Below are 24,438 nucleotides of genomic sequence, written 5' to 3' on the forward strand. Positions count from 1 at the left end.
GCCGGACCCCCCCACCACGGCACCCTCTCTCCCTGTCCCCCGCCCCGTCCCCCCCCTCCCCGGCTCCTGAGAGGAGCGCTCTGAGCCGAGGGCCCCGCGAGGCGAGCCCGGCCCCACACCACACACTCGCATGGGTCTCAAACATGATCGTTTAATAAAATCTCCTTTTAAAAGAACTACAATCCATACAACAACGAGGGGTGCAGGGAGGAGGGCAGCAGCCCACGGGTGGGGGAGCGGAGTGCAGGGAGAGGGTCTGTGCGGTGACGGCCTTTGCCAGCGGCTCCGCCGGGGACGGTCCCACACCACCACCGCTCACGGCACAGGGCCCTGCCTGCTCTGCCTGCCCTGCCTGCACATGCAATGGCTTCTGAGCGTGCAATGGCCCCCCCCTGTGTGCAAGAGGCCACCCCCGTGCAAGCGTGCAACAGGTCACCTGTGGTCGTGACAGTCCACGCCAGGGACTGGACATGAAGTCACATCTGTGAAAAGCAACCCAAAGCTCATCCTGGGCCTTACGCTGGAGGGGTCACGGCCATGGCACCGGGGAGGCTTTGGGGAACGGCACTGGGCGCTGAGCAAAGACGTGTCGGTGGGGGCTGGTGAGCCTGGACACAGACATGGGCAGCGGAGGGGTGCAGGGGTCTCTGGAGCCCGGGAGGTGGCCGGGATGGAGCAGCAGAGACCGTGTCCTGCCACAGAAGGATGCCCGAAGAGAGCGCCGGCCGGGCTCTGCAGGGATGCTGCAGAAGGCGTGGGCTCCGTGGGGCAGAGAAGCAGCGCAGCAAAGCCACTGTGCCTTGGCTACCCCTCCTGAGCCCCCACCGGTCTCACTCCTTCCTCCCCCATGGCCATACAGGCTTCAAAACAAAACCGCGAGCCTTTTCTGAGCATTCACCCCGTGAAGGGCTGGGGTGAGAGCCCAGCTGGTGCCCAGGGCTGCCACAAGGAAATCCTCCGCTGGCACAGCCTGGCATGGGGTCTCCGGCCACAGCGGCACCGGGACCGTCTGTGCGCCGGGTCCTCTGGGGACCGGCACCCCTAGAAGGGGACGGAGCCGGTGCAGGGGCCAGGGCAGAGCCGCTGCTCCCGGCCGCGCACGGCACAGGGCGGCACTGAAGGTGCATCCCGGGGAGCGATGCCAGCGCCTGCCCGTGGTCCCGGAGCAGGGCCCTGCTGCCAGGAGCTGCACGAGCCGGGGAGGAAGGGGCAGACCAGGCACCAGAGCCTTAGCGATGCCACCCGCTCCAGGGAAAGACTCCCTCCCTGGCAGAGGGGCTCTGGGCAGGCCGGCAGCCCCGACGACTTCCCCGGCAGACACGAGCATGCCCGGAGTCCTCTGGCCCTTCTCCTGCTCTCCAAACCCCTCTCCGGCCTCTTCCCAGCTGCTGTTGCATCAGCCCAGCCGCAGAGCCAGGGCGGCAGCCCCCTCCTCAAAGCCAAATGCAAAGAGACAACGCTGCGGACCCCCCAGTTTCTGTGCCGCTCCCCCCCCACCCCGGGGCTGGCGTGTCGCTGAGAGCAGCGGGCGAAGGGCAAGGCAGGGACGCGATCACAGCAGCAAAGAGGACAAGGACGCTGGAAACGGGGGCGATCCCCCCCTGCCATAGCTGTTAGTGGGTGTTTATTGGGCAGGTGTCGAACAGTCTGGCAGAGCGGGGCCCGCGCCCCTTCGCCCAGCTGCGGGTGCCCCTCCGGCGTGGCGGCCGCGCTGGGCTCCGGCGTTGGGCGTACAGTCCATAGCGAGCTCGGGCGGAGGAGAGGAGGGGTGTTACTGGTGCGACTTGGGGTTGGAGGGGTGTAAGGAGGAGTCGTCAAACAGCGGGTTCCTCACTTCCATTTCTCCGGTCTGTGGTGGCGGAGGGAGCGGGATGGGGGGGAAGGAAAAGGCAGGAGGTCAGAAACAGGTCCCACGTCTGAACCCCGGCCCCAGCAGGGAGGATGGGGGGGACCTCTTGGGCTGGGATGGGGTGACACACACCGGGACCCTGCCATCACCCCTGGAAAGGCGCTGCATCCTCGCCAGGAGCGGCTGGGGATGCTGGGATGGGATGCTGGCGTGCAAAACCCATGGCCCCGGCTGGGATGGGACCCCCCCAGGCTGGCGGGGGACCCCAGGACAGGACCCCCAGCCTGGCTGGCAGGAATGGGGTTCCCTGCCCAGACTGCCCGCTTGCCATCAAGTGCCCTTTAATGGGCCTGTAAAGACCTAATGATGACCCTTAATCTGGGCCCTGATGGCCGGGCTCCGCAGCCATTACCATGTGAAAGGCTCCTTTCGGGTCTCTTTGTGCTCTTTGTACCCAGGGCTGTTAGGAGCTGCCCTTCCCCGGCGTCCCCCGCCAGCCAGGAAAGGGGACCCCTGGCTTTGAGGGGTCGCAGGTCACCAGTCCAGCCGCTGGGGAGGCACCAGGACGAGCTCCCCTGTCCCAGTGCCCAAGAGCCCGAGGTGACCACGTCCCTGGCACCGCAGGGACGGCGGGTCGGGTCTGCCAAGGGCTCCAGCTCTCCACTCCCAGGGCCGTGGGGCAGCGCTCCCTGGGGAATGGCCCCGTGCCGGGGCACCCATGGCAGGGCACCCGCTCCTGCCGACTGGAGAGTTCCAGTGAGACCTGGCCAGGGCAGGGACACCTCGGGGTTTGATGAAGGATGGGTTTAAAAGGCTCCTCGCGTGGAACCGCACATCCCAGGCAGTGCTGGATCCCACCCTGCATGCACAGGGTCCCCATGGCTACCCCACACCCGCCGTACCGGAGCCAGCCCGGGGCACTCGTACACAGTGAAGTCTCCATCCTCATTCTCCTCGTCGGAGGACGCCGAATCCGGCAGCTTGGGCTCCTCTTTATGCCTGAGGGGAGAGGATGCAGAGAGGTGAAGTACAAGGGGATGATTAATGGCACCCCACTTAGTGGCAGGGGCATGGACCAGCAACCGGGTCTGCTGCCTGCGCCCGGGGGCCGCTTACTTCTCCATGGAGAGCATCTGCTGCTTTTGGTGCTGGTAGTGGTACATCTGGGCGCTCTGAGCCAGCGTCTTGTCCCCAGGCTGCGGAGAGAGCAAGGACAGGCATGGAGGCCGGTCTCTGGAGGCGGGTGTCCCCCCGCTGTGTTGGAAGCCCCTCAAGCCGAGCCCACGCCTGACCCCAGCGCCGAACACCCCGCAAGGAGGGACGTGAGCACCTTACCGAGATCTTGTCGTAGGGCAGGGGGCTGGCCGCTCGCTGTGCCGAGTAGTCTGCTTTCTGTGCCAGCCTGACCTCCTTCTGCAGCCTGCCAGGGGAGAGGAGAGCGGTCGGCAGGAGCCACCGGAGCAGACGACTCCATACAGGAGCCAGTGAGCCCCTGGGGGCGCTCAGTCCTCCCACCCACACCCCGCTTCCCTGCGATGGATGGCACCCATGACGGGTGGCATCCCCAGGCCAGGTGGCCCTGCACATGCGCAGGGACCTCACCACGGCCACCTCCATCCCACTGGGCCTGGGCACGAGGCACCAACGCACCGGGGGTGTCAGCAGCTGGCGCTGCGGCGATGCCCGACCCAGGTGCCACCCCCTCCCAGGAGTCATGGCTTATGCCTGGCACAGGGGTGTCCCACCGCTGTCCTCCAGCCCCGACTGGCCAAGGCCGTACCCCGGTGGCCACGGCATGTCTGCGGGGGACTGGCAAGGGCAGCTAGTGCCTCTCCTCCAAACCCCGCCATACGCCTGGGAAGCACAGGAACAAGGTCCCGGGGGCACACGGACGCTGAGGGACTGGCTGGCACCAGCAGTACCCGGCTCACCTGCACCAGCAGACCGCGGCCACGATCAGCGCTGAGATCCCAGCCACCGTGCACACCACGATCAGCCCTGCAGAGGGGGAGGGGGACACAGAGGGACAGCGGGTGAGCCCGGTGGCACGGTGCCACCAGCCCACGCTTCTCTGGGGAGGACGTGAAACCCCCTCCCACGAGCCGCCTGTCCCCAGGGTCTCACCAAGCACCACGTTGTCATTTGAAGGGATGGGAGACGCCTCCACTGGGTACTTCGGGACCGTGGCGCTGGTGGAGGTGGGGAGGGCGGCTGCTGCCTTTCTGCCGGCGGCATCCCGCTGCAGAAGTCCCTCTCTCAGCCCGCTGGCCACGCGCTGTCTGCCACCGGTGGGGACTGGGGTGGCTGCAGGAGAAGGTAGAGCCATGAGCAAAGCAGCACCCGAGCAGCTCTGGAGGGCAAACCAGCCTGGGGCGCAGGGTCTGGCTGCCGCAGGGTGCCCGGCACCGCTGCAGAGAGCGGCAGGAGCAGGGGAGCAGGCACTTACTCCTGGGCTTGCCATCCCGCAGTGGCTGGGGGTGAGGAGCCTCCTGCCTGGCCAGCACGTCCGCCAGAAAATCGATTTCTGCCTCCAAGCTGGGAACAGACGTCCGCCCTGCGCCGGGAGAGAGCGGGTGTCAGACAGGCACCCCGGGATGCGGCTGCGTGCCCAGCCCCGGGGACGGACCCGGCGTCCCCCTCAAGAAGGGGCTTACGTCCCAGCACGGGCAACTGCAGGTGGTTGGGAGTCCAGCCCCACTCTGACACAGCCCCCCCAGCACAGCAGCGGTCCCAAAGCCCAGATCCGGGATCCGCACGTGTCCTCGCTGCTTTTCGCCCCACAAACGTTGGAGGCTGCAAGGAGCAACAGCGGCCGTGGCTGCCCCTGTGCCAGAGCCCGCGGGTCCTGCAGAGCCCCCGGGGAGCAGGCAGGCTGCCAGCACCCGCTGCCCAGGAGCTGCCCCACACGACGGCCCCGAGCGAGAGGGGACGCGAGCTGGCCCAGGAGGGACACCCCGCAGCGCTGCTGCAGGGTGCAGGGGGCAGCGCTGGCAGGGCGAATCGCAGACCTGCTGCGGGCAGTGCGGCCATTTCAAGAGCAGGCAGGGGACACCTGGATGCTGGCTGTCACCCCAAATTGTCCTGTACGGCCCAAGGGGGCTGGAGCCGCCCTAGAGGAGGGCTCATCGGGGGCTGTTCAGGGCCTGGTGGGAGCCCTCCTTCCAGCTGGGAGGCCGGTTTCTGCCCCACACCCGGCAGGACGCTGCCCCTCTGGGGGTCGGGGTGCCCCATGCAGCGAGGACGACCGGGTGTCCCCAGGGGCTGGCTGGGTGTTTCAGAGGTGGCTGCCCCAGCCCGTGTCCCAGCACAGTGCACGCCGGGGACCCACAAAGGGCCAGGGGGCCCTGTGGCGTGGGGGCACGGGCAGGATCCCCCCCCGCCACAGCCCGGGGGTGCCCACCCGGGAGGTGACGGCGCAGAGCAGGAGGGGACCCAGCATCCCCAGGCTCGTAGGGCAGAGTCAGGCTCTGCTGCTCACCCCTCCGCTTTTAACAGGATTAAACTCAACTTCAAAGGCAGGAGACGTCCCTGTCCCCATCCCGGCTCCCTCTGCCCCCGGCGCTGCTGTATTCAGGCTGTCCCCAGCGGGAAGCCCTGGAGGGTAAATCAAGACACACAAAGGCGGGGTGGTACAGCAGCTTGCTTCCCAGATAATTCAAGGTTACAAACAATCACAGCTCCTCTTGAATCTGCCCTTGCTCCGAATGTTTGGAAATAAACCCCCGGTTCCCCCCAGAGCCAGGCACAAAGGCCACTCGGGCACTCTGTGACTCAGAGCCACACAAGCCAAAAACCGATTTAACTCCACACCCTTGCTTTAAACAAGTGTATGAAGAGCCACTGTCCCCAGCCCCCCCGTGTCCCCTGTCCCCCCAGACCCCCCCCGGACTCCTGTCCTCCCGTCTCCCCGGCTCTTTGCACCCCGTTATTTGCACAGCAGTGACACGGCCACGCGGTGCCAGGTTTGGGGCCGTGCCAGCGGCATGACGCCCAATGGGTGAGCGCAATGGTGCCAAGGCGCCGGTACGGGGCCAGGCTCTTCTGATGGGCAGGGGAGCTGGCATGGGACTGAGCATGACAGCCCTTTGCCCCATGGGGACAGCCCGGTATGGGGACATCGTGGTGCCCAGGATGGGGACAGCCTGGTTCTAGTTCCCCACTACGCTCAGGGAAAGGCCTGTCCCCATTCCCATGGGACCCCGGGGACAGCCCTGCCCGTGCCCACGTGTGTCACTATTGGGCCTGGGGGAACGGGGCTGTGTTGGTGCCACCACGGTGCACAGCCCAGCCCTCCGCTTCAGGAGGATGAACGTGATGCGGCTGGAAAAAGAAAAAAAAAAGCCAGGAAACCATCCAGGAGCAGCTCCCAGGTCACCCCGAACCTCCCCCCGTGCGAAGCGGCACAAAGAAAACCAAGGCAGCCGTGCCGTCTGGTGGGGTTTGGCGTTGCCGGCAGTGCCCGGGCTGTGCCGCTCGCCTGCGCTCGTCGGCTGTATCGCCGAGTTCCCTCTCAGCGGCTGAAAGCTCCCGCGCCCCTGTTTTGTTTGGCAGCTGAGACGTGCCCCCAGCGACACGACATCTGCCACCCCGCAACGTGTGCGGGGCAGAAGCAGCCTGGCACCGACGGCCGGCTCCTGCCGGGCACGGCGGGCGGGCGGCACGCTGGCCGGGGCTGCTCCCCAGGGAACAGGGGGCTGGGGCTGCCCCCCATCCCGGCCCGGCTGTCCCGCGCCCTGTCTCTTGCTGCCAGAGGAGCAGAGATGGGGGGGCTCCCGGAGGCGCCCCCCTCCCCGCTGCAGCAAGGTGGGCATGCTGGGCTGGCGCAGAGGGCACGCAGAGCTTGCACCGGGCTGGCACAGGGCACGGGTGCCCTCTCATGGCAGGTCCCCCCCACCCGCCCGCGGCAGGGAGGGCACGGCCAGGCTGGCACCCAGCACCCCGGCCCGGCCGCTCTCCCCGACCCCTCCCCAAGGGCTCCAGGGCTCGGCCCTCGGACGCTCCCAGGGGTCTCACCCGTCACCCAGGGGTCTCACCCGTCACCATGACCGGTTTGGGGACAGCGGGGACAAGAAGGGACGCGTGCGGCTTCTGTCCCGGGCGGAGGAAACCCGATGCTGACATTCTCCACAGGAGGGCACAAAATTCCTACAAACCCACTTATTTCTCTAGTCCTACCCCAGGACGGCCGATGGCCCCCCGGGGCTGCTGGCAGCACAGCAAGCGGGGAGGGGGGAACCCCCAGACCCACAAGCCGGGACTTCCTTTTCCCCCACCCCTACCCTCTTCCCGAAGCGTTTCCTGGCAGCGTTTCGGGGGGGGCTCAGCCTGCCCACCCGGCCGAAGCGGCTGCGGGACGCCCCGCAACACCGTCTCCTGCGCTTCCCATCTCACCTCCGCGCCCGTGCCGCGCCGGGTACGCCGTGACGCCCACGCACGCCGTCACCAAAGGCAGGAACACGCCGCTCACGTGCATGGCCTTCCCGAGACCAAGCCGAGATGACGGCTTTTCGCCCCGAAAAAGCTGCTCTCGGCGCCTGCCTGCGGGGCTACGCCGGGGAAGAGGAGCCCTGAGTGCTGCCCACGCTTCTCCCAATTGCGGGGACGAGCACGGCGGCAGCTGGGATCCCGGGATCGGCGTCACCAGCAGCCGCAGCAGCTCTCCCCACGCCCCTGTTTGCGTTGCATCCCCCCAAAAAAGTGCGGCTACCGCAGCCCTTCTGCATCCTCGCAGGCTTCCCCGGTTGCACCTGGATGCTGCTGCCGGAGCGAGGGACAGGCAGGATGCGAAAAAGCACCGGCGGCCAAAAAAAACCATAATCGGGCGCCAAAAGGCGCCGGGCGTCCTCAGGACGCGCGCTAAAATCGGAGCATTCAGGAGGGAAGCCCCACACTTTCGCTACCAGAAGGTGGTGGCATTGCTTGAGACAACGGGCCGGGGCTGGGAGAGCCCCCTGGGATGGTTTCCGTCCTCCCAGCATCCTCTCAGAGGATGCTACCGCGGTCCCGCATCGCCCTGACCAAGCCAGGAGAGGATGCTACCGCGGTCCCAGAGGAACTGGGAGAGGATGCTCCCGCATCCCTCTGCCAAACCGGGCAAAGACGCTACGGCGCCCGGCCGCATCTCCCTGCCGAAGCCGGGACGGAGCTGGGTTGCTATGGAGATGCCGGCGCATGTGCAGCCTTTCCGAGAGGGGAATTCGCTCCCAAGACTTGCACGTTAAAAAATAAACCGCAAAGAGCTGTTAAAGCCATCCAGTGCCCGCGGATGTGGAGCCCATAGCCGGGGGCATCTGCCCGTCGGACCCCTGCTCACGGCCGAATGCCAAGCCTGGACCCCATCCCCGTGCCCCATCCCCTCTCCTGGATCCCATCCCTGTGCCCCCCATCCCCTCTCCCGGACCCCGTCCCCTGCAGCCATCGCCCCCATTTCAGCGCAGCCCGGCCCCTCCGCCCAAGAGCCAAAGGGCCGCGCAGAGCCGGGGCCCCGCTCTGGGCATCTCCCCTCTGATCCAAGCGGCGATCCTCCTGCCGGGAGGCTGACGGCACGAAGGGCACGGTGGGCTCTGCCGCCCCCCCCTGCCACGCGCCCACCCGCTGCAAGGCTGGAGCTGAGCCACGGGCAAAGGGCAGTGCCGGCGGCACCCCAGAGGGACCCCAAACCTGCTACAGACACAGGAACCGGAACACAAAGCAAACCCCCCCCACCACCCGAAACCCAGAGGACCCCTCCACGCAGCTCGGGTGCAGGGGGACGAGCCCCTCTGTGTGTTTTCAGCCCCCAGGGCCTGAAGCGGGGGTGAGGGGCTGCGGTGGGGGGCTGTGCTGGTGGGGACGCTGCCTGGCGAGCACCAGCTCAGCCCCACGCCAGGGCCGGGCAACGCTGCGGGGGTGCCCGCCGCGGGCAGGAGCCGGGCTCCAGGAGGGACCACGGGCTCTGCCTGCTACGGAGAAACCAACCCCCCCTTAGAGGGAGGTTTTGGGGGCAGCAGGAACGAAAAGCAGGCGGAGAAGTGTGGGCTGAAGGAAAGATGCCGATGCACTTCGCAGCAGGCACAGGGGTGGTTCGGAGGTGCTTGAGAGCCCCCACCCCGCACTCAGGTGCTCCACAGCAGAACCCCCCCCCCGCCAGGAGTGGTCTGCAAGGGCACGGCCAGGTCCTGGCTCCTTCCCCACACACAGAGGCTGCGCCACGTGAGTTAGAGCAAAAAGAATTGGGTGGATCCATAATTACAGTCTTAATTCACCTGCTTGTTAAATCTGCAAGAAAACCCCTGAGGTGGGGGGCACAGAAACGGCTCTCTGCCCACAGCGTTCCAAGCCCTGTGAAGAATTGAGGGTCACCCTAAAAAATGCCCGTGCCCCCCGGCCCCCAGCACCACCCGTGCGGCCGAGGCGGGTGGCGCGGCGGCACCGGGAGCACCCTCACACACCTCTGCGCGGGGTGACACGGGCGGCTGCTCCCTGGGGACGGCCTGGCCGCCCCTCTGCCCGCTGGCACAGCGCAGCCCCCCGGTTCCCTCGGGGAAGGAGCGGGGCAATAACACCCCGTGCCCTCGTCCGCAGGGCAGGGCTCCTACCCCGCGCCGCTGACTCCGGCCCTCCTGCACGGGCGCTGGGCACCACTGGAGGAGGAGACGGCAGACCCAAACCACAGCCCAACATCTCAAACCAACGCGAACCAGCTGTTGAGATCCCGCCATGGGCACGGCTCAGCCCTGGGACAGGTGAGGCCACCGGCACATTTGCCTCGGCCATAGGGTCTGCACGAGCCACAGCTCCGTGCACCAAAAGCCGCTACCCTGCTCCTGCAAAGCCTGGGGCTCTGCGCGGCCGCGTCCCCTACTCCGAAAAGCCCCCACCCCACAGCACCCCGGCAGCCACCAGGGTCCCCGCCTGTCCCTGGGCTCCTGGGCACCCTTGGGTGCCGGCAGGGCCCGTGGCACACGCGGTCACCGGCGCGGCTGCAGGATGCACAGGGAGTGGGGTGGGTCTGCGCGCTCCCCGCCAGCCCCAAAACCGCCCCCAAACTGCGTCGAGCCGAGGCTCGGGGGGAGAGGCAGGAGGGCTGCCGTCCCCAAGGAGACACGGGGGGAGGCAGGGGGCTGCGGGGGCAGGGGGCTGCCCTGAGGCACGGGAACCCGCTGCGGCTGCGGAGGTGCGGGGCAGGTTTGCAGACAGGTTGCGGGCAGGTTTGCAGGCAGGCGGGGGGTCACAGAAGGGGGCGGGGGGGTGCTGCAGGGGAGGTGCACCTACCGCTGGGTGAGTGCTGCTTCTGGACGCATCGCCCGTGGTCGTCCTCCTGGAAGGGGGCCAGGCAGGGGCCGCAGGCGCCCGACCCCGGCGGGCAGAACTCCCGGCGCTGCAGGGCACAGTCCAGGCTCCGGGGACACGACACTGCTGCGGGGACGGGAGAAAACAGGTCAGGATGAGGAGAGGGGTCAAACGCTCCCCGTGGCCTCTCGGCGTGGGACGCAGCCGCCCCGGCCCCACCCGCGGAGGGCAGGTCCCCCTGCGGCTAACGGGTGCGGATGCGCTTCACCAGAGCTGCCCCTCGGCCCCCCTCTGCCTAAGCAAAGCCATTACTGACTACAATTAAGCGTGGGCTTTAATGACCTGACAGTTGGCCTCCGTGATCTTTATGGGTCCCCAGCACGGGACCCCAAACCCCAGGATGCCACTGTCCCACGGGACAACCCAAGCCCCGGGCTGCCACCATCCATCCCCTGGGATGCCCCAAGTCCCAGGGAGCCGCTATCCCACAGGACACCGTGAGCCCCCGGGTGTCACCGTCCCGTGGGATGCCCCAAGCCCCAGGATGCTGCAGGACACCCCGAGTCCCGCAGAGCTGGCGGTGACGAGGGTCTCCAGCCCCTGCCTGCACCGTGCGGCTGGCGGCTGAAATCCAACCAACACAAACTGATGCTCGTGTGGTAGCTGTCAAATAAAAAAAAAAACCACCAAGTGACCCCCCCCCAAAGCCTCATCATGGCTGTGACAGGTCACCACAGGCAGCGGCAGCTTCAGTTTCCATCCTTTTGACATAGCGACAGTGGAAAAGGGAGGGACCCAGCGCTCCACCGGCAACGCACCACGGCCCAAACCTCCTTCGTGGCTTTACGGGGCATCTCATTTCCATGTCAGACCCAGGGACCTCTCCCGTACCTGGGGACAGGCATGAGCCCCCCCTGCTCCGACCTCATCCGGATCCAACATGCTGGTGACGCTGTGGCAGCCTGCCAGGGCCAGGAGCAGCCCCGGTCCTCCCCCAGCCTGGCTCAAGCCAGCGGGACCTTCTTGGGGGACACAAAGTCCTCGGGTCCTACGCAAAGCCAAGTCCCGAGACCAGGTGATGGTGGCAAACCATGTGCGGAGATGGAGAGAGGAACGGTGACCAGCTGGGACGGTGACATGCAGGGCCAGCGCACGGGTCTCACCTGCGACGCGGGGCTACGGGGACACGCTGGGGTCCCAGCTTTCAGCGACAGCAGCAGGAGCCACTGCTGGGGATGGATGGATGGATGGAGATGCACAGCTGGGTGGGGGGTCACATCTGGGTGGGGGGTGCACAGCTGGATGGGGGGGTCACAGCTGGGTGGGGGTCACAGCTGGGTGGGGGTGCACAGCTGGATGGGGTGCACAGCTGGATGGGGATGTACAGCTGGGTAGGGGTGCACAACCGGATGGAGCACACAGCTGGATCGGGGTGCACAGCTGGGTGGAGCACACAGCTGGATGGGGTGCACAGCTGGATGGAGTGCACAGCTGGATGGGGATGCACAGCTGGATGGGGATGCACAGCTGGATGGAGTGCACAGCTGGATCGGGATGTACAGCTGGGTAGGGGTACACAACCGGATGGAGCACACAGCTGGATCGGGGTGCACAGCTGGGTGGAGCACACAGCTAGATGGGGTGCACAGCTGGATGGAGTGCACAGCTGGATGGGGATGCACAGCTGGGTGGGAGTGCACAGCTGGATGGGGTGCACAGCTGGATGGGGTGTACAGCTGGGTGGAGCACACAGCTGGATGGGGTGCACAGCTGGATGGGGATGCACAGCTGGATGGGGATGCACAGCTGGATGGAGCTGCACAGCTGGGTGGAGCACACAGCTGGATGGGGTGCACAGCTGGATGGAGTGCACAGCTGGATGGGGTGCACAGCTGGATGCAGCACACAGCTGGATGGAGCACACAGCTGGATGGGGATGCACAGCTGGATGCAGCACACAGCTGGATGGGGTGCAGTACACAGCTGCCCTAGCCCTGCTCTTCACCCCGCTGCCTTTGGCCACTCCTGCACCTTTCCCGCAGGCAGCAGCGGGCAGGAGAGCCCATGCGGACCCTCAGCGGGCGCAGGGCCAGCCCTGGCCGCCCCCGGCCAGCGGTGAGTCACTGCAGGAGCCGGCTGCCGGCGCCGTCCCACGTCCCTGAGCCGTCCCTGAGCCATCCCCGCCAGCCCTCGCCCGCCCACACCGACACCGTGGGCAAAACGCCCGCCATCTCCCGTCCCCACTCCCTGGGGGATGGCAGCAGCGGGGACAGCCCGGGCGCAGCATAGCACTGAGCACCCCACGAGAAGGGGCACCCCCAACTCTGGGGGCTTTCCCAAGCATCCCCATCCCTGCAGCACACCGGAGGCGAGGGGGGCAGCCACTGCCGTGCCCAGGCGTGACACGGCGGAGAGACCCGGCACAGGATGGAGCCGCCAGGACGCGACGCTCCAGGGCCACCGCGGCAGCTCCGCTCCCCCAGCGAGGGCACGGGCGCAAAGCGGGATGCCACCCCAAAGGAGCACACGCGGGATGCCACCCACGGCAAATCCCCCTTCGCATGGTCCTATTTCACCACTAAACTGCTCATCGGGGGTCCGACCGCTACTGACAGCCCCCAGACTGCGCCCGGAGCCCTCCCCACTGCACCCCACAGGGCACCCCATTCATTTGACAGTGCCAAAGAAGGGCAGAGCTGCCCTTGCTGCGGTGGTTTCTCTTGCGGGCAGGGTTTTCTCTCCAGCTACAATTAGGGCAGCAATTAGGGTTGGCCAAACCCTGCACCGGGCTACAGCAGCCTGGAGGGGATTCACTCGGGGCGGGGGGCAGAGCCCCCCATGCCTGTAGGAGCCGGGTTTGCTCCCTGGGGACAGCATGGGGCTTGGCCAGGCGGCTGGGGGAGAAGTAACGCTTAACAGGAAAATAATCAGGCATTTTAGTCCAGAAATCGGACTCGGCTGCTCGCTCCGCCCGCCTCGGGCTCGTTCTCAAGGCCACTTTGTTTAAAAATCACAAACCAGCCAAAACACGCGGCCGCTCAGGGGCAGGAGGAGGTGTCGGCACTGCACAGCCCCAGGAACGGGGACATGCCACATCCCTGTGGGACACTGGAGGGGGACACACCGGAGACCCCTGCCTGTGCAACGCACCCGTGGAAACACTTCTCCCCAAACCAGGCACCGCCAAAAGCTGGTCGCTGGCGGGAGGAGGCCACCCCGGTACAGGTCACCCGGCACTTGTGGCCACCCAGCACCATGAGATCCCAGCGGAACCCTCGGAGCCACCTTGGAGCCACCTCGGGCAGCGGGAGGGGTGAGGGAGAGGCAGCCCCGAGCCAGTGCCCAGCAACCACTTAAATAAACCCCAGCCTGGAATATATAAAAGGTCGTTATCTCTGTTTGAGGAACGGGCTGTGCTTGCCCAGCTGTCACGGGCTGGGATTAGGAGCGAGACAGGCGGGCACTGATCTAATTAAGCTCCCCATGTGTAATCAATCGTTGTTTAGCGAGCAGATATCAGCGCGTGGGCACCCTGCAGAGTGAGGGTGCTTGTGGGGGTTTTGCCACTCTCTGAGTCTTTTGAGTCTCGCCAGCTGGGCTGGTGGGAGCGGGCACCTCCGTGCCGTGCCAGGGCCTGAGCACCGCGGGTGCTGGCACCCGGCAGCCATGGGACATGTCTCACCCTGACCGCCACCACCCTGGGAACCGGGCTTCGGGCTGGGACAAGCTGCTGGTGCTGGAGAAGGCAGGGTGGCTCCACGCAGGCAGGAGCCCAAGGCCAGTGGGCAAGCGGGACGCTGTGTGCGGCCGGCATGGAAAGACAAACAGTGGGCGAGCCCGAGCTGGGGGCGCGTGGGAGCAGGAACAGGAACGGCCCTGCGCGCAGGAGGACACGCTGGTGTGCAAGCTCTGAGGTGTGCGCGCACACAGATACCCCCCCCCGCCCCCGGACAGGTTATCCCGGGGGGGGACAGCTCAGCACAGCACCCCCAGCCCCGGGGACCCACCCGGGGAGAGCCGTGCTGGGCCCGCGGGGTGCGCCCCAACGGGAGCGGGGTGCCGGTGGCAGGGGGTGCTGGTGGCAAGGGGTGCCCGCTGCTCCCCTCCGAACGCCGCAGGGTCCAGTAGCGTCTCGCCACGGCCGGGCAAGGCACGGAGCTGCTGGCGCTCACGGCCCTGGGTGAAGCTGTTTTTCAACGCTCGTGCCAAAACATACAGGTGAAAAAGAAACAAAAATAAAACCGAGGAGGACGGCCCGGGGTGGCTGGGAGGGCAAGAACTGCCCCCACTGCGTCACTGCTGCAGATGGAGGGATAAAAGTTAACGTAAGAGGATAATTAATTAGCGCCGAGCACTGGTCCGAGTGCTTACGCTCCGTGCGCTGGCGCTGCCAACGCCCAGCCTGCCGGCTGACGGGGCGGCGGTGCCAGCGGCATGAGCTGGCAGAGCCCACTGGGCATCACCCGCAGCAGAGCCGCGGGCACGGGGCTCACGCTGCCGCCGGAGCAGCCTGCCCCGGGCCACGGGGTCTGGCACGGCACGGCGGCAAGACGTGGCTCCTGGAAGGGGACGGTCACTGAGCCCGGGCACAGGGCCCCGCCAGGCATGGGGGGTGTGGGGGTGCCCGGGGAACAGGGGTGCAGGTCTGCGCTCCCGTGCCGAGCCTCTGTGTGCTGGCGCGCGGCCGCAGCCGAGGGCATGGCGGAGCGCTGGCAGCCCCGGCCCTGCAGCGGCGTGCGCGGTGTCCGCCGGCCCCACTCCAAGGTCATTCATTCCTCTTCTCCTCCTGTCAGGTGGTGTGGGACCTGCCTGCAGCCTGCCGGCCCCCCCCAGCTTCCCCTGGGAGCTGGCACCCCCTGGGGCTCTCCCCCAGGCTCCCGAAGGGCTTGCAGCCAGCCCCGGGCGGGTGGGCAGCCGCCCCACATCACACCCCAGCCCCCCAGGTGTCGCTTCCCTCCGCCCCACAGCCTCCCTGGCCAGCAGCAGGCAGGAGCTGGGGGGGCTGAGACCCACTGAAAGCCCCAACCCCACTCCCCCCGTGCCCAAGGACAAGCCGGGCTGGATGGTTGGGGTTGCTCCAGCCCTGGCACCGACCACGGGTGACACGCACCGACCACAGGACAGACACCGACCACGGGGGACACGCACCGACCACAGGAGGGACACCACGCCGGTGGCCCTGAGCCCCGCTGGAGTCCCCAGCCCGGCTGCATCCCCCCTGCCCTGCTGCTTCTTGCACCCGAAAGCACGGAGGGGAGCGGGGCTCTGGGCAGGGCCATATCCCCGGGAGTGATCCCCCTCTCCGGGCACAGCCGCCGGCACTACGGCCCCGGCCAGCACGGCCCTACCACCGCTCCGGCAGCCCCCGCGGGAGCCCCGTCGCTGCCTGCAGCCGCTCACGTCACCGCGTGCTCCTGCCCCCGAAAATGCAGCAGACGGACACCCCTCCTGCGCATGGAGGCGGCTGAGCGGGGGCTCTCCGCAAACGCGGACCCCGGCACAGCGGGAGCGGGGGGATGCTGGCCACGTCAAGGCCGCTCATGGGGATGGAGGACGCGGCACAGCCCCCCCGCCCCATGCCACCCCCTGCTGCGGCAGCACCGGCGCGTGCCGGCCCACCCGAGAGTGCTCCGCAGCCCAAAGTGCTTGTTTGCTTTTTGCTTCGGCAGGTTTGTCCAGGCAAAGGCCACGTGCCGCCGGGCTTCCCGTCCCTAAGGCCACCGGGGCTCATGTCCCAGCTTCCAGCTTTTCTGGTTGAGCCGGGCGGGCGCCGAGGTCTGGCCTAGCCGATAAAGCACGCCGGCAGAGACGGTCCCCAGCAGGGCTTACGTCACGGCCAAGGGACAGTGCCAGCATCCCCGTGCCGCAGGCTGAGGGACAGGGCTGTCCCCGCAGCGACCCCCCCACAGCATCCCCCCTGCCCACCCCTCGGCTGCACCCAGCTCCCATCCGTCTCGCTGGCAGCGTCCCCACCCAGGAATGCCGGAAAACGCTAACATGGGCAGTCACCCGGGTAAAATGCCACTGCCGGCTGCTTCCGAGCCCCCAGCCCCGGCAGGCGCTGCCCGCTGGAGCCCCGGCATGCCGGCAGCGCAGGCAGCGCGGTGCGTGCCTGGGGCTGGAAGAGACTGACCGAGACAGGGACAGAGGGGCTGCGTGGCAGAGGAGATGGGAGCCGTGCCCGGGAAAGCTGCCGGCTGCAGCCCTAAGGCCACCACAATGGGCTCCCAGAGCCCCCTCCAGCTCCAATGCCAAGGGGGGCCAGGAGGGGCTGAGCCAGGGCTGGGGGACGCCAAACCCTTGGCAACACCAAACCCATCACCCCCCCAACTGCCAGCGTCACCCCGGAGCCCATCCCCGCTCCAGAGCAGACCTTGTCTACAAGCACCCCAAAATCTCAGGCTGCTGCTGTGATCCGGGCTGGGGGAAGGGGGAGAGCAGGCAGCCCCCCCGCGCCAGGCCGAGGGAGCGGGATTTTGTGTCATTGCTACCCAAACCCCCCCGTTCTCCGCCCTGGCAGCTCGCCTGGCGCCGCAGGGGAAGAGCCGGACTGATGGGCACTGCGGGAAGGGGAGATGGCACCCGGACGGATGGAAACAGCTCCGGAAAATGGCACCCCCGCCGGGAGGTGGCAGAGGACACGACCCCCTCCCCTGCGGTGGGTGAAGGGGCACCGAAACCGAGCGAGACCCACACCCCGCAGTCCCCCAGCCCGGCCATCCCTGAGCACTGCCAGCTCCGGCCCCGGCTCGCTGCCACCTTCCAGCTGCTGAGGGCTGTGCCGCCTCCGGGGGGGTGACACGCTGCATCCCCGCTGTGCCGCACCCCGGCGGTGCCAGGGCTGTCTCCAGCCACAAGGGCTTTGCCTCAGACGGTCAGGAAGAGAAGAAATAATTTAAAAAAAAAAGAAAAAAAAAAAAAGAAAAAAGAGAAACAGGTGCCATAACGCCATTTCCCTGGTGCTGCCCACCCAAACCTGCACTGGCTCTGCAGCGCCGGCCCCGGCGCTGTGTGTGTGCTCACCCGCGCTGGGGACCCTAGGCTGTCCCCAATGCCACCCCCGGCCAAAAGGCCACCTTGCTGTTCTGCGCCGCTCAAACCACCCGCTTTCAGTCTTGTTTATCAGGTTTTGCTCACATAAATACCGACGGGCTTCGGACCTGCCCAGAGCCCGCCGGGGCTGGGCAGGGGCTGGGTTTTTATTAAATTCTTTTTTTACTGGCTGCGCTCGGAGGTTTGGCACAGCCCGACGGGCCAAACGGGCGGTGGCCAGGGCCAAGGTGCAGGGTGCCACCGCCAGCGGGTTCCTGGGGCCGGCCCCGCGCAGGCACGGTGTGCGAATGCCGGGTGCGCGGCGCGGCGGCTCCACCAGCAAGGGGGGACCCCTCCTCGCCTCCCCACGGTGCTCTGGGACACCCCGACGGGCAGCGTGGCACGGTGCCGGACCCCGGCTGTGCCGGCATTGCAGCGGATGGGCAGTCCTGGCACCACCGCTGTGCCCGCCGCCCCGGAGCGTGCTGTGCCCTGCGGTGCAGCGGGTTTTACTGCTCTGCTCCGAGCACGGACCCACCCGAGGCCCTGAGCAGCCTCGAGGGACAGGCTTGGGTCCAGTTCCCTCCTCCTGGCACTGACCCATCAGCAGGGCGGCACCCACAGCCTGCCAGGGCGCCCTCCTGCCCGGTGACCACGGCACAGCAGAGCCACGGCCGCCAGCCAGCTCCCCCTGCGGAGCCATCGCTGCCGGTGGGGCGGTGGGAGACGCGAGCCCACCTCCCCCAGCTGAGGAGCTGCCAGGCCAAGGGCACAGCTCGGCCGTCCGTGGGCAGCCGCACGCTCCCGCACGCTCCCACTGCCGGGCTGGGAATAAAAGCCCGGAGCAGCTCCCCAGCGAAGCACCGTTGTGCCCAGCGGGGCCAGATGATGCTCTTTGGCAAAGCCGGAGTCCTCCCACACCTCGCTGCGTCCCACGCCACCAGGAGACATTTTGCAGCCTCGGGTAACGAGGCACCAGCACGATTTCGCTGATTAAACACCCTCGGGCAGCTGGGAGGTGGCGGCGGCGGCACCGGCTGCTTCGCTCTGGGTGGGGAGTCCGTCCGTCCTGCCCCCACCCTCCACCCCACGCCTGGCACCGGGCTCAGCGCTCCCACCTAGAGATGGGGTTTGGGGACACGGCCACTTATCGACAGGTCCCGGGGGCTACAGGGGCCGACCCTTACGGCTTCCCAACGGCTCGTGAGCGCGGAGCCCTGGGCAGGCAGCCCACGTCCCGGCAGACACGCAAGGCGAGAGGTAGGAGGAAGAGCAGGGGCTGCATCACCCCACCCCGCCCGCGGCTGCGCCCGCGCTGACTCAGCCACCACCAGTGACAGAGACCTGCGGGACATCGCGTCCCACAGGGGCAGAGAGCCCAGAAACCTGGGGGGGGGGGGGAGGAGGGGTGTGAGCCCAGAAAATGGGGAGCTCATGGGATGCGCAGCCGCATCCCAGGGATGCTCATGAATGCAGCATCCCGGGGCTCCTGGAAAAGGGCTGCGGATGGTGCTGAAATAGCTGGACCTGGAGACTTCTTTTGGATTTTATCCCCCGCAGGAGGTGGCTGGCTCAGGGAAACCCTCTCCTTTTCCAGCCAGGGAGCCAAGAATTACAGCTGCAGGATGGGTCACACCATGGGCAGCTCACCAGGGCCGCCCCCTCTCCCGGCTTAGTGGGCGGCTGGGAAATAATCCCCGACAGATGCGAGATGACGAGCTCCCCGAGGCAGAGCTGCGCCTCCCGCACGCCAGAGCCACGGGGTGCCCAGGAGCGCTCCTCCGCCGAGCCCGGGCAGCACCTGTGGGTGCTACGGGTGCACAGCCAGAGCGGCGCCTTCCCCACCTCTTGCCTTCCACCTCTACCGCCGTCTCCTTCCTACAGGCAGGGACCAGCGCCAGGAGCCCGGGGAACCCCTGTGCTGCGATGCGCCAGCATCCCCGCCAGCACGCCAGCTGACATGTCACCTCTCCTGTCACCCGCCTGACGCAATGGGTCCCCCCGCCACCAAAGAGCAAACCTCCCTCCCGCAAAAAACTTTGGCCCCCTCCATCCGGGCGGGAGAGACGCCAGCAACACGCCACGGGCTGCCCGGGTTAGGGCGGGCAGCTGCCAGAGCACGGGGCTCCGGGACGGGAAGAGGCATGGACCGGGATCCGCTCCGGCTGCGCTTCCTTCCTTCAATTCAAAGTGCACTCCAGGCACTTAACGGCCAGTTTCTTGCCATTGCAATTATCATTAGCTCACGAAGCGGCTAATTACAGGCCTGCTGCCGCCATTCGGTGCTTTGGTCACCCCCGCGGCAGCGGCGCTCAGTAGAGCCCAGACGCGGGCGGGAGATGCCCGTCGCGGGGGCCATGGCCCGGGGGGCAGCCGGCCCGGGGGAGGGGAGCCCCGGCACCCATCGGGGGCCAGAGCCAGAGCCCCCGTGGGGACGACGCACCGGGGCACTGTGTTTATGGGATTAATGCAGGGATGGGACCGACGGCAGCTCCTGTCCCCAGTGCCCAGGGACCCAGCGTGTTGCGCCTGGGGAGAGGCCACCCTGTCGCCCCTCCTGTCCCCGGCACCCCCATCACCCTTCCCGTCCCCCGCACCCCGTTACCCCTCCTATCCACAACATCCCCATCACCCCTCTTGTCCCCAGCAACCCCATCAACCTTCCTGTTCCCAGTGCCCCCAGCATGCTATCACCCCTCCTGTCCCCAGTGTCCCCATATCCCTCCTGTCCCCACCACACCAGCCACCCCATGACCCCTCCTGTCCCCATCGTCCCTGCCACACTGTCACCCCTCCTGTCCCTGGCACCCCTCTTATCCCCAACATCCCCATCACCCCTCTAGTCCCCAGCGCCATCAGCCTCTCTGTCCCCAGTGCCCCTATCACACTGTCACCCCTCCTGTCCCCAGCGCCCCCCCGTAAGCGCGCGGCAGAGCTAAGCCGATTACCTCCCTTAATACCCCCATGGCCCAGAAGAGCCGTTTCAGGCAGACGTCCCGGACTCATCTCCCCCTCGGCGCTGCGGGAAGGGCCCAGGCGCCCCCGGGGAGGGGTGGGCTCTGCAGGGCCATGGCAGCCCCGGGGAGCCCCCTCTGGGGAGCGCAGCCCCCAGGGTGTCCCGCTCCCAACCCTCGAGACCACCCGCGGATCCCAAACCTGCGCCCCGGGCTGCCAGGGAAATTGCGGATCTGAAAGGCCTGATCCTGCACAGCGCAACCCCGGCGTCTCCCAGGCTGCGGGACTGTGGTGTCCCCTCCCCGAGCCGCAGCTGTCCCCACACGAGCACCCACAGGGCACGGCTGAGCGCACGCGGGTTTGCGGGTCCCCAGCAAGCTGCAGCGAAAGGAGAGGAGGGAGTTTCACCGCATCCCTCCCGTAAACCATAAACTCTTCCTTGATGCTGACCACGTCAGGAACTGGGATGATGGAGATCGGGGGCCTCTTCCCATCCTTTCCCCCTCCCCAGACGTTCAGGTCCCTGGCGCAGGTACTGACCGGCGGAGCCCTGCGGGACACCCACGCACCAGCTCCCCACCCCTCGCCTGCCCGCAAGGGCTCCCTTCTCCCGGCGGGAGCCAGCCGAGCAAACGCCACTCCAGAGAACGCGGGGAGAACGTCATCTCCCAAGAATAAAATCGCACAGAATATTAAACTCAGGAGCAACGCGCGGCTCCCAGGGGGGCGGCACCCCAGCTGCCGCGCGGGAAACGCGGTCTGCGCCGGCATGGCAGAGGACACCCCCGGGGGGCTCGAAGGGAGGGGGTGGCTGCACGCCGCTGAGCGCGACCATTGCCCGCCATCGCCCAGCGCTGCCAGGGGGACTCAGACGACCTTCTCTGTGCCTCAAGAAAAAGCTGGGGCTGGAAATATCCGCTTTCTGCAGACCAACCCACGCAACCTCGGGGGGGCTCGGAGACCACCCGCTGCTCGCCCCCGGGCAGAGCCCTGGGAGCGCCGCAGGGCAGCCAGGCCCTGGCAAGTGCCACCGGCGCAGCACCGGCCACCACTGCCATGCTCCCAGGAGGGACTGGGAGCTGCCCCAGCTTCAGCGTTCCCGACGATGGTCCCCAGTGACGGACGCTGCAGAGCTGGGGCAACCGGCGACAGCACCAGCGTCCGTGCTCCCACCCGCATCCCTGAGGAGCGGCACGAGGAGGAAAAGCAGCGAGGAGCCGGCAGTTCACATGTGGCCAAATGGGTCACTTGGACCAGAAAGAACCGCTCGTTTTCTGCTGAACGGCTTCTCTGGGTGTTCCTGACGCAACGCGCTGGCTGCCGCCGCAGGGCCGGGGTTTTCAGGGTTATTAAAAACAGAGGTTCTCGCCCATCATCCCATTTGGAAAATCTTTTTTTTTTTTTTTGTTTATAATAACAATAATAGATTAAATTTGGCAAACGAATTACTCGAGAAGGGGTGAGAAGTCTGACTCTCGCTAATGCTCCAGGAAACGCAGCCAGGAAACAGGCAAGGAAGCGTTTCTGCCCGAAGCCAGGTGCACTGGGTAGAGACACATGGGGAAAAAACACAACTAAGGAGAACCGAGCAAAACTAAACCACCGGCCGCATCGCCTCCAAAGCTGGCTGCTGCCCTTCTTCAGCTCAGATCAGGCCCTGGGCAAGACGAGGATGTCCCCGTGCCATGTGCCGTTGTGTCCTAGGAGATGGCATCTATTGCAGGGGCCGCCCGGGTTGCAGCGCTGGCAGATGAAGGTGGGGAGGAGGCGATGGCAGCCCCCGTTTGAAGCTTTGCTGAAGCCGCAGAGGCAGGAGGACGCGGGTATGGTGGTCCGGGACCTTCTCCCCTAGCTCTCTCCTCACCAGGAGCCAGCTTCACCGGCACGGCCCGCAGCGGGAGCTGCCCCTGGCTCTGCCACCTCCAACTCGCAGCCGTCCCCAGAGAAAGCCGAGCTCTGCCCCATCCACCCAGGAAGGAAAATTATAAAACGGGAAGAAACAACCAACGTTTCCCCTGCCCTGCCACACTCGGAAGGCTGCGGGGACAGGGCAGTGACTCCTTTCCCTGCCCAGCCAACCCAGGGATGCTCCTCCAGGGACCCCAGCCATGCCCGGGATGCTCCTCCAGCCGTGGCCAGGAGAACCCAGCCCAGAGCTCCCCGGTGCCGCGTGCCACACAAACCCGACCTCCCGGCAGTGGGATGCTGCCATCGGCATTTCCAGGCGGTACGACAACGTGATTGGAAACAGCGTAAAGAAACCTTTCCCAGCCTTTGCAAAGAGGCTGAGCCGTCCATCCCAACCCGGCTTGTGCCGAGAGCGTGTGATAATCCAGCGCCGGAACAGGCTGCTGCCAGCGGAGCGAGGCCCCTCTACGCTTGCCTTGTCCCCGGCAGCCCCCTGGGACCGGGAAGGGAGGGGAAGGGGAAACTCTCCTACCTGCCCCCCACCACAGCCCACGGGCGCAGCAGCCCCTCCAGGGGTCCCTCACAGCAGCACCGCCAGGCCAGCTTATCCCCCCGCCCAGCCCCTTAAATTTGGAGGCAGCGGAGATTACGCCGGATCGCCGGTGGCCGCATCAGAGCCGCAAGGATCTCCTTCCTCCCATGGCAGCCTGCGTCACCGGTACCCCTGGCCAGGCCACCCTGGCCTCGGCACGCGGGAAGAGGGAGAGCGCAGGAGCATCCCCACCTCCGCCTGCGGCCCCCCAGCATGGAAAGACCCGGATGTTTTGAACCGCTGGGAGGTTTAAAAAAAATATTGCACCTGCTTGGCCTGCCATAGAGCAGGCAGGAGCACGGCAAGGCCGCACCGTCCCTGGCTGACGGCAGGAGGACTGCCTGGCGTCCGCCCCACCGGCGAGCCGGAGCAGGGAGAACAATATCGGATCTGCAAACAATGCTGGGAGCGAGGAGGAGCTCCCCGGCGCCTGCGGCCAGCGAGGCGGAAAGCACCTGCCCGGAGCCAGGCTGTCCCGCTGGCAGGGCCCCCACACCTCCCTGCCCGTGCCCCCACGGCGCGGGAAGCGGTGGGCAGCCCCAGGTTTCCCGGCAGGCAGCAACGCTCGGGGCCTGTGGGGGTTTTCGGAGGGGTGGCGTTTACACCCACCGTGGCACCCTGGCAGTGGGCACAGAGCAAGGGGACACGGCACACGTCCAGTGCCAGACCCGCCGGGAGGGCAAAGGCACTAACCTAGACCCCCAAAGTAAAAGAACCCCAAATGAAACCCTACCATCCCTAAAACAACCCTAAAGAAAACAGCGAGAAGGCCGAAGGGGGTGCTGCTGGGAGGGAACCGATAGCCACGCGTTTTTTCTGCCCCGGGAGAGAGAAGAAATGCCTCCGTCACCCATCCTGCCCCCGGCGCGATGCTGCTGCTGCTGCCCCCGAGGGAGCGGCTCCAGCCCGGTGAACAACCGGGGTGCTCCCGGCCTGGCCCAGCCCCCCGGCGGCTCCCTCAGATGCCTCGGTCACCACAGCGGCATCGTTTGAGGTTTTTTGTTTGTTTGTTTGGGTGTTGGTTTTTTTTTTTTTTTCCTAATTCCCCCCCCGCAATAAAAGTGCTTCGCCAGGGCGACAGCACAGGGCCGCTCCCGCAAGTCCGCGCTCTCTCCCCAGTCCAGGATCAGGCCCCCGCATCCCTGCATCCCTCCTGCCACCCCAAACCGCTGCCGGGGACCAACCCCGCGCCGCTGCCACCCTCCGCCAGGGCCCCTGCCGTGGCGCGGCGCTGCGGGGCCTGGCCGGGAGCCGGGGAGGGGGGGCGGGCGGGGGGGAAAAAACCCCCGTGGAGGGGGTTTGGCGGGGGGGGGGGAGGGAGGGGGAGGGGGGAACCCGGTGGGGGTGGCGATGGGACAACAGCCGCCCCGGCTGGGGCCAGGCGTGTCCCTCGGGACGAGCATCCACGGGGAGGGGGGGGCGCGGGGGGGGGGTGTCGCGGGTGCAATGGCAGACGCACTCACCGGCGCGGGCGAGGCGCAGGCGGGAGGCCCCGAGGGCGGCGAGAAGCAGCAGCAGCAGCAGCAGCGGCGGGGCCCGGGCCGCCACCATCCTCCACGGACACGGGCGGGCGTGGGGACCGCGGCGGCTGCGGGCGGTGGCGGCGGGGCGGGGGCCCGGCGGTGGGGGCGTGGCCCACCCGCGGGGCGGAGCCCCGCGGTTGGGCCACGCCCCCACCGCCGGGCCCCCGCCCCGCCGAGCCCCGCCCCTTCTGCAGGAGCACCCGAAAGGAGATCGCGGAGCCCGCGCCTTGTTGGCTCGGGTATAAAATGGACCTGTTTAAAAATGACTTTAAGGCTCTTTAAGCTTTTTTTGGTGGTTTTTTGTTTCT

The 24,438-nt window shown here is 67.1% G+C and overlaps 1 protein-coding gene across 1 annotated transcript; it reads right to left on the reverse strand.

The window, feature by feature from the left end:
• Positions 1 to 138: 138 nt before the first annotated feature.
• On the reverse strand, positions 139 to 24,223 carry NPDC1 (neural proliferation, differentiation and control 1). Its single transcript, XM_063353321.1, is given in 9 exon segments — positions 139 to 1,849; positions 2,752 to 2,848; positions 2,966 to 3,123; positions 3,125 to 3,269; positions 3,781 to 3,847; positions 3,974 to 4,153; positions 4,296 to 4,403; positions 10,103 to 10,246; positions 24,071 to 24,223. Coding segments are annotated over 9 exon segments (1,065 nt in total). The 5' UTR covers positions 24,159 to 24,223; the 3' UTR covers positions 139 to 1,771.
• Positions 24,224 to 24,438: the final 215 nt, after the last annotated feature.

This window comes from Chroicocephalus ridibundus, chromosome 15 (assembly GCF_963924245.1).
Source record: "Chroicocephalus ridibundus chromosome 15, bChrRid1.1, whole genome shotgun sequence".
NCBI classification, from domain to species: domain Eukaryota; kingdom Metazoa; phylum Chordata; class Aves; order Charadriiformes; family Laridae; genus Chroicocephalus; species Chroicocephalus ridibundus.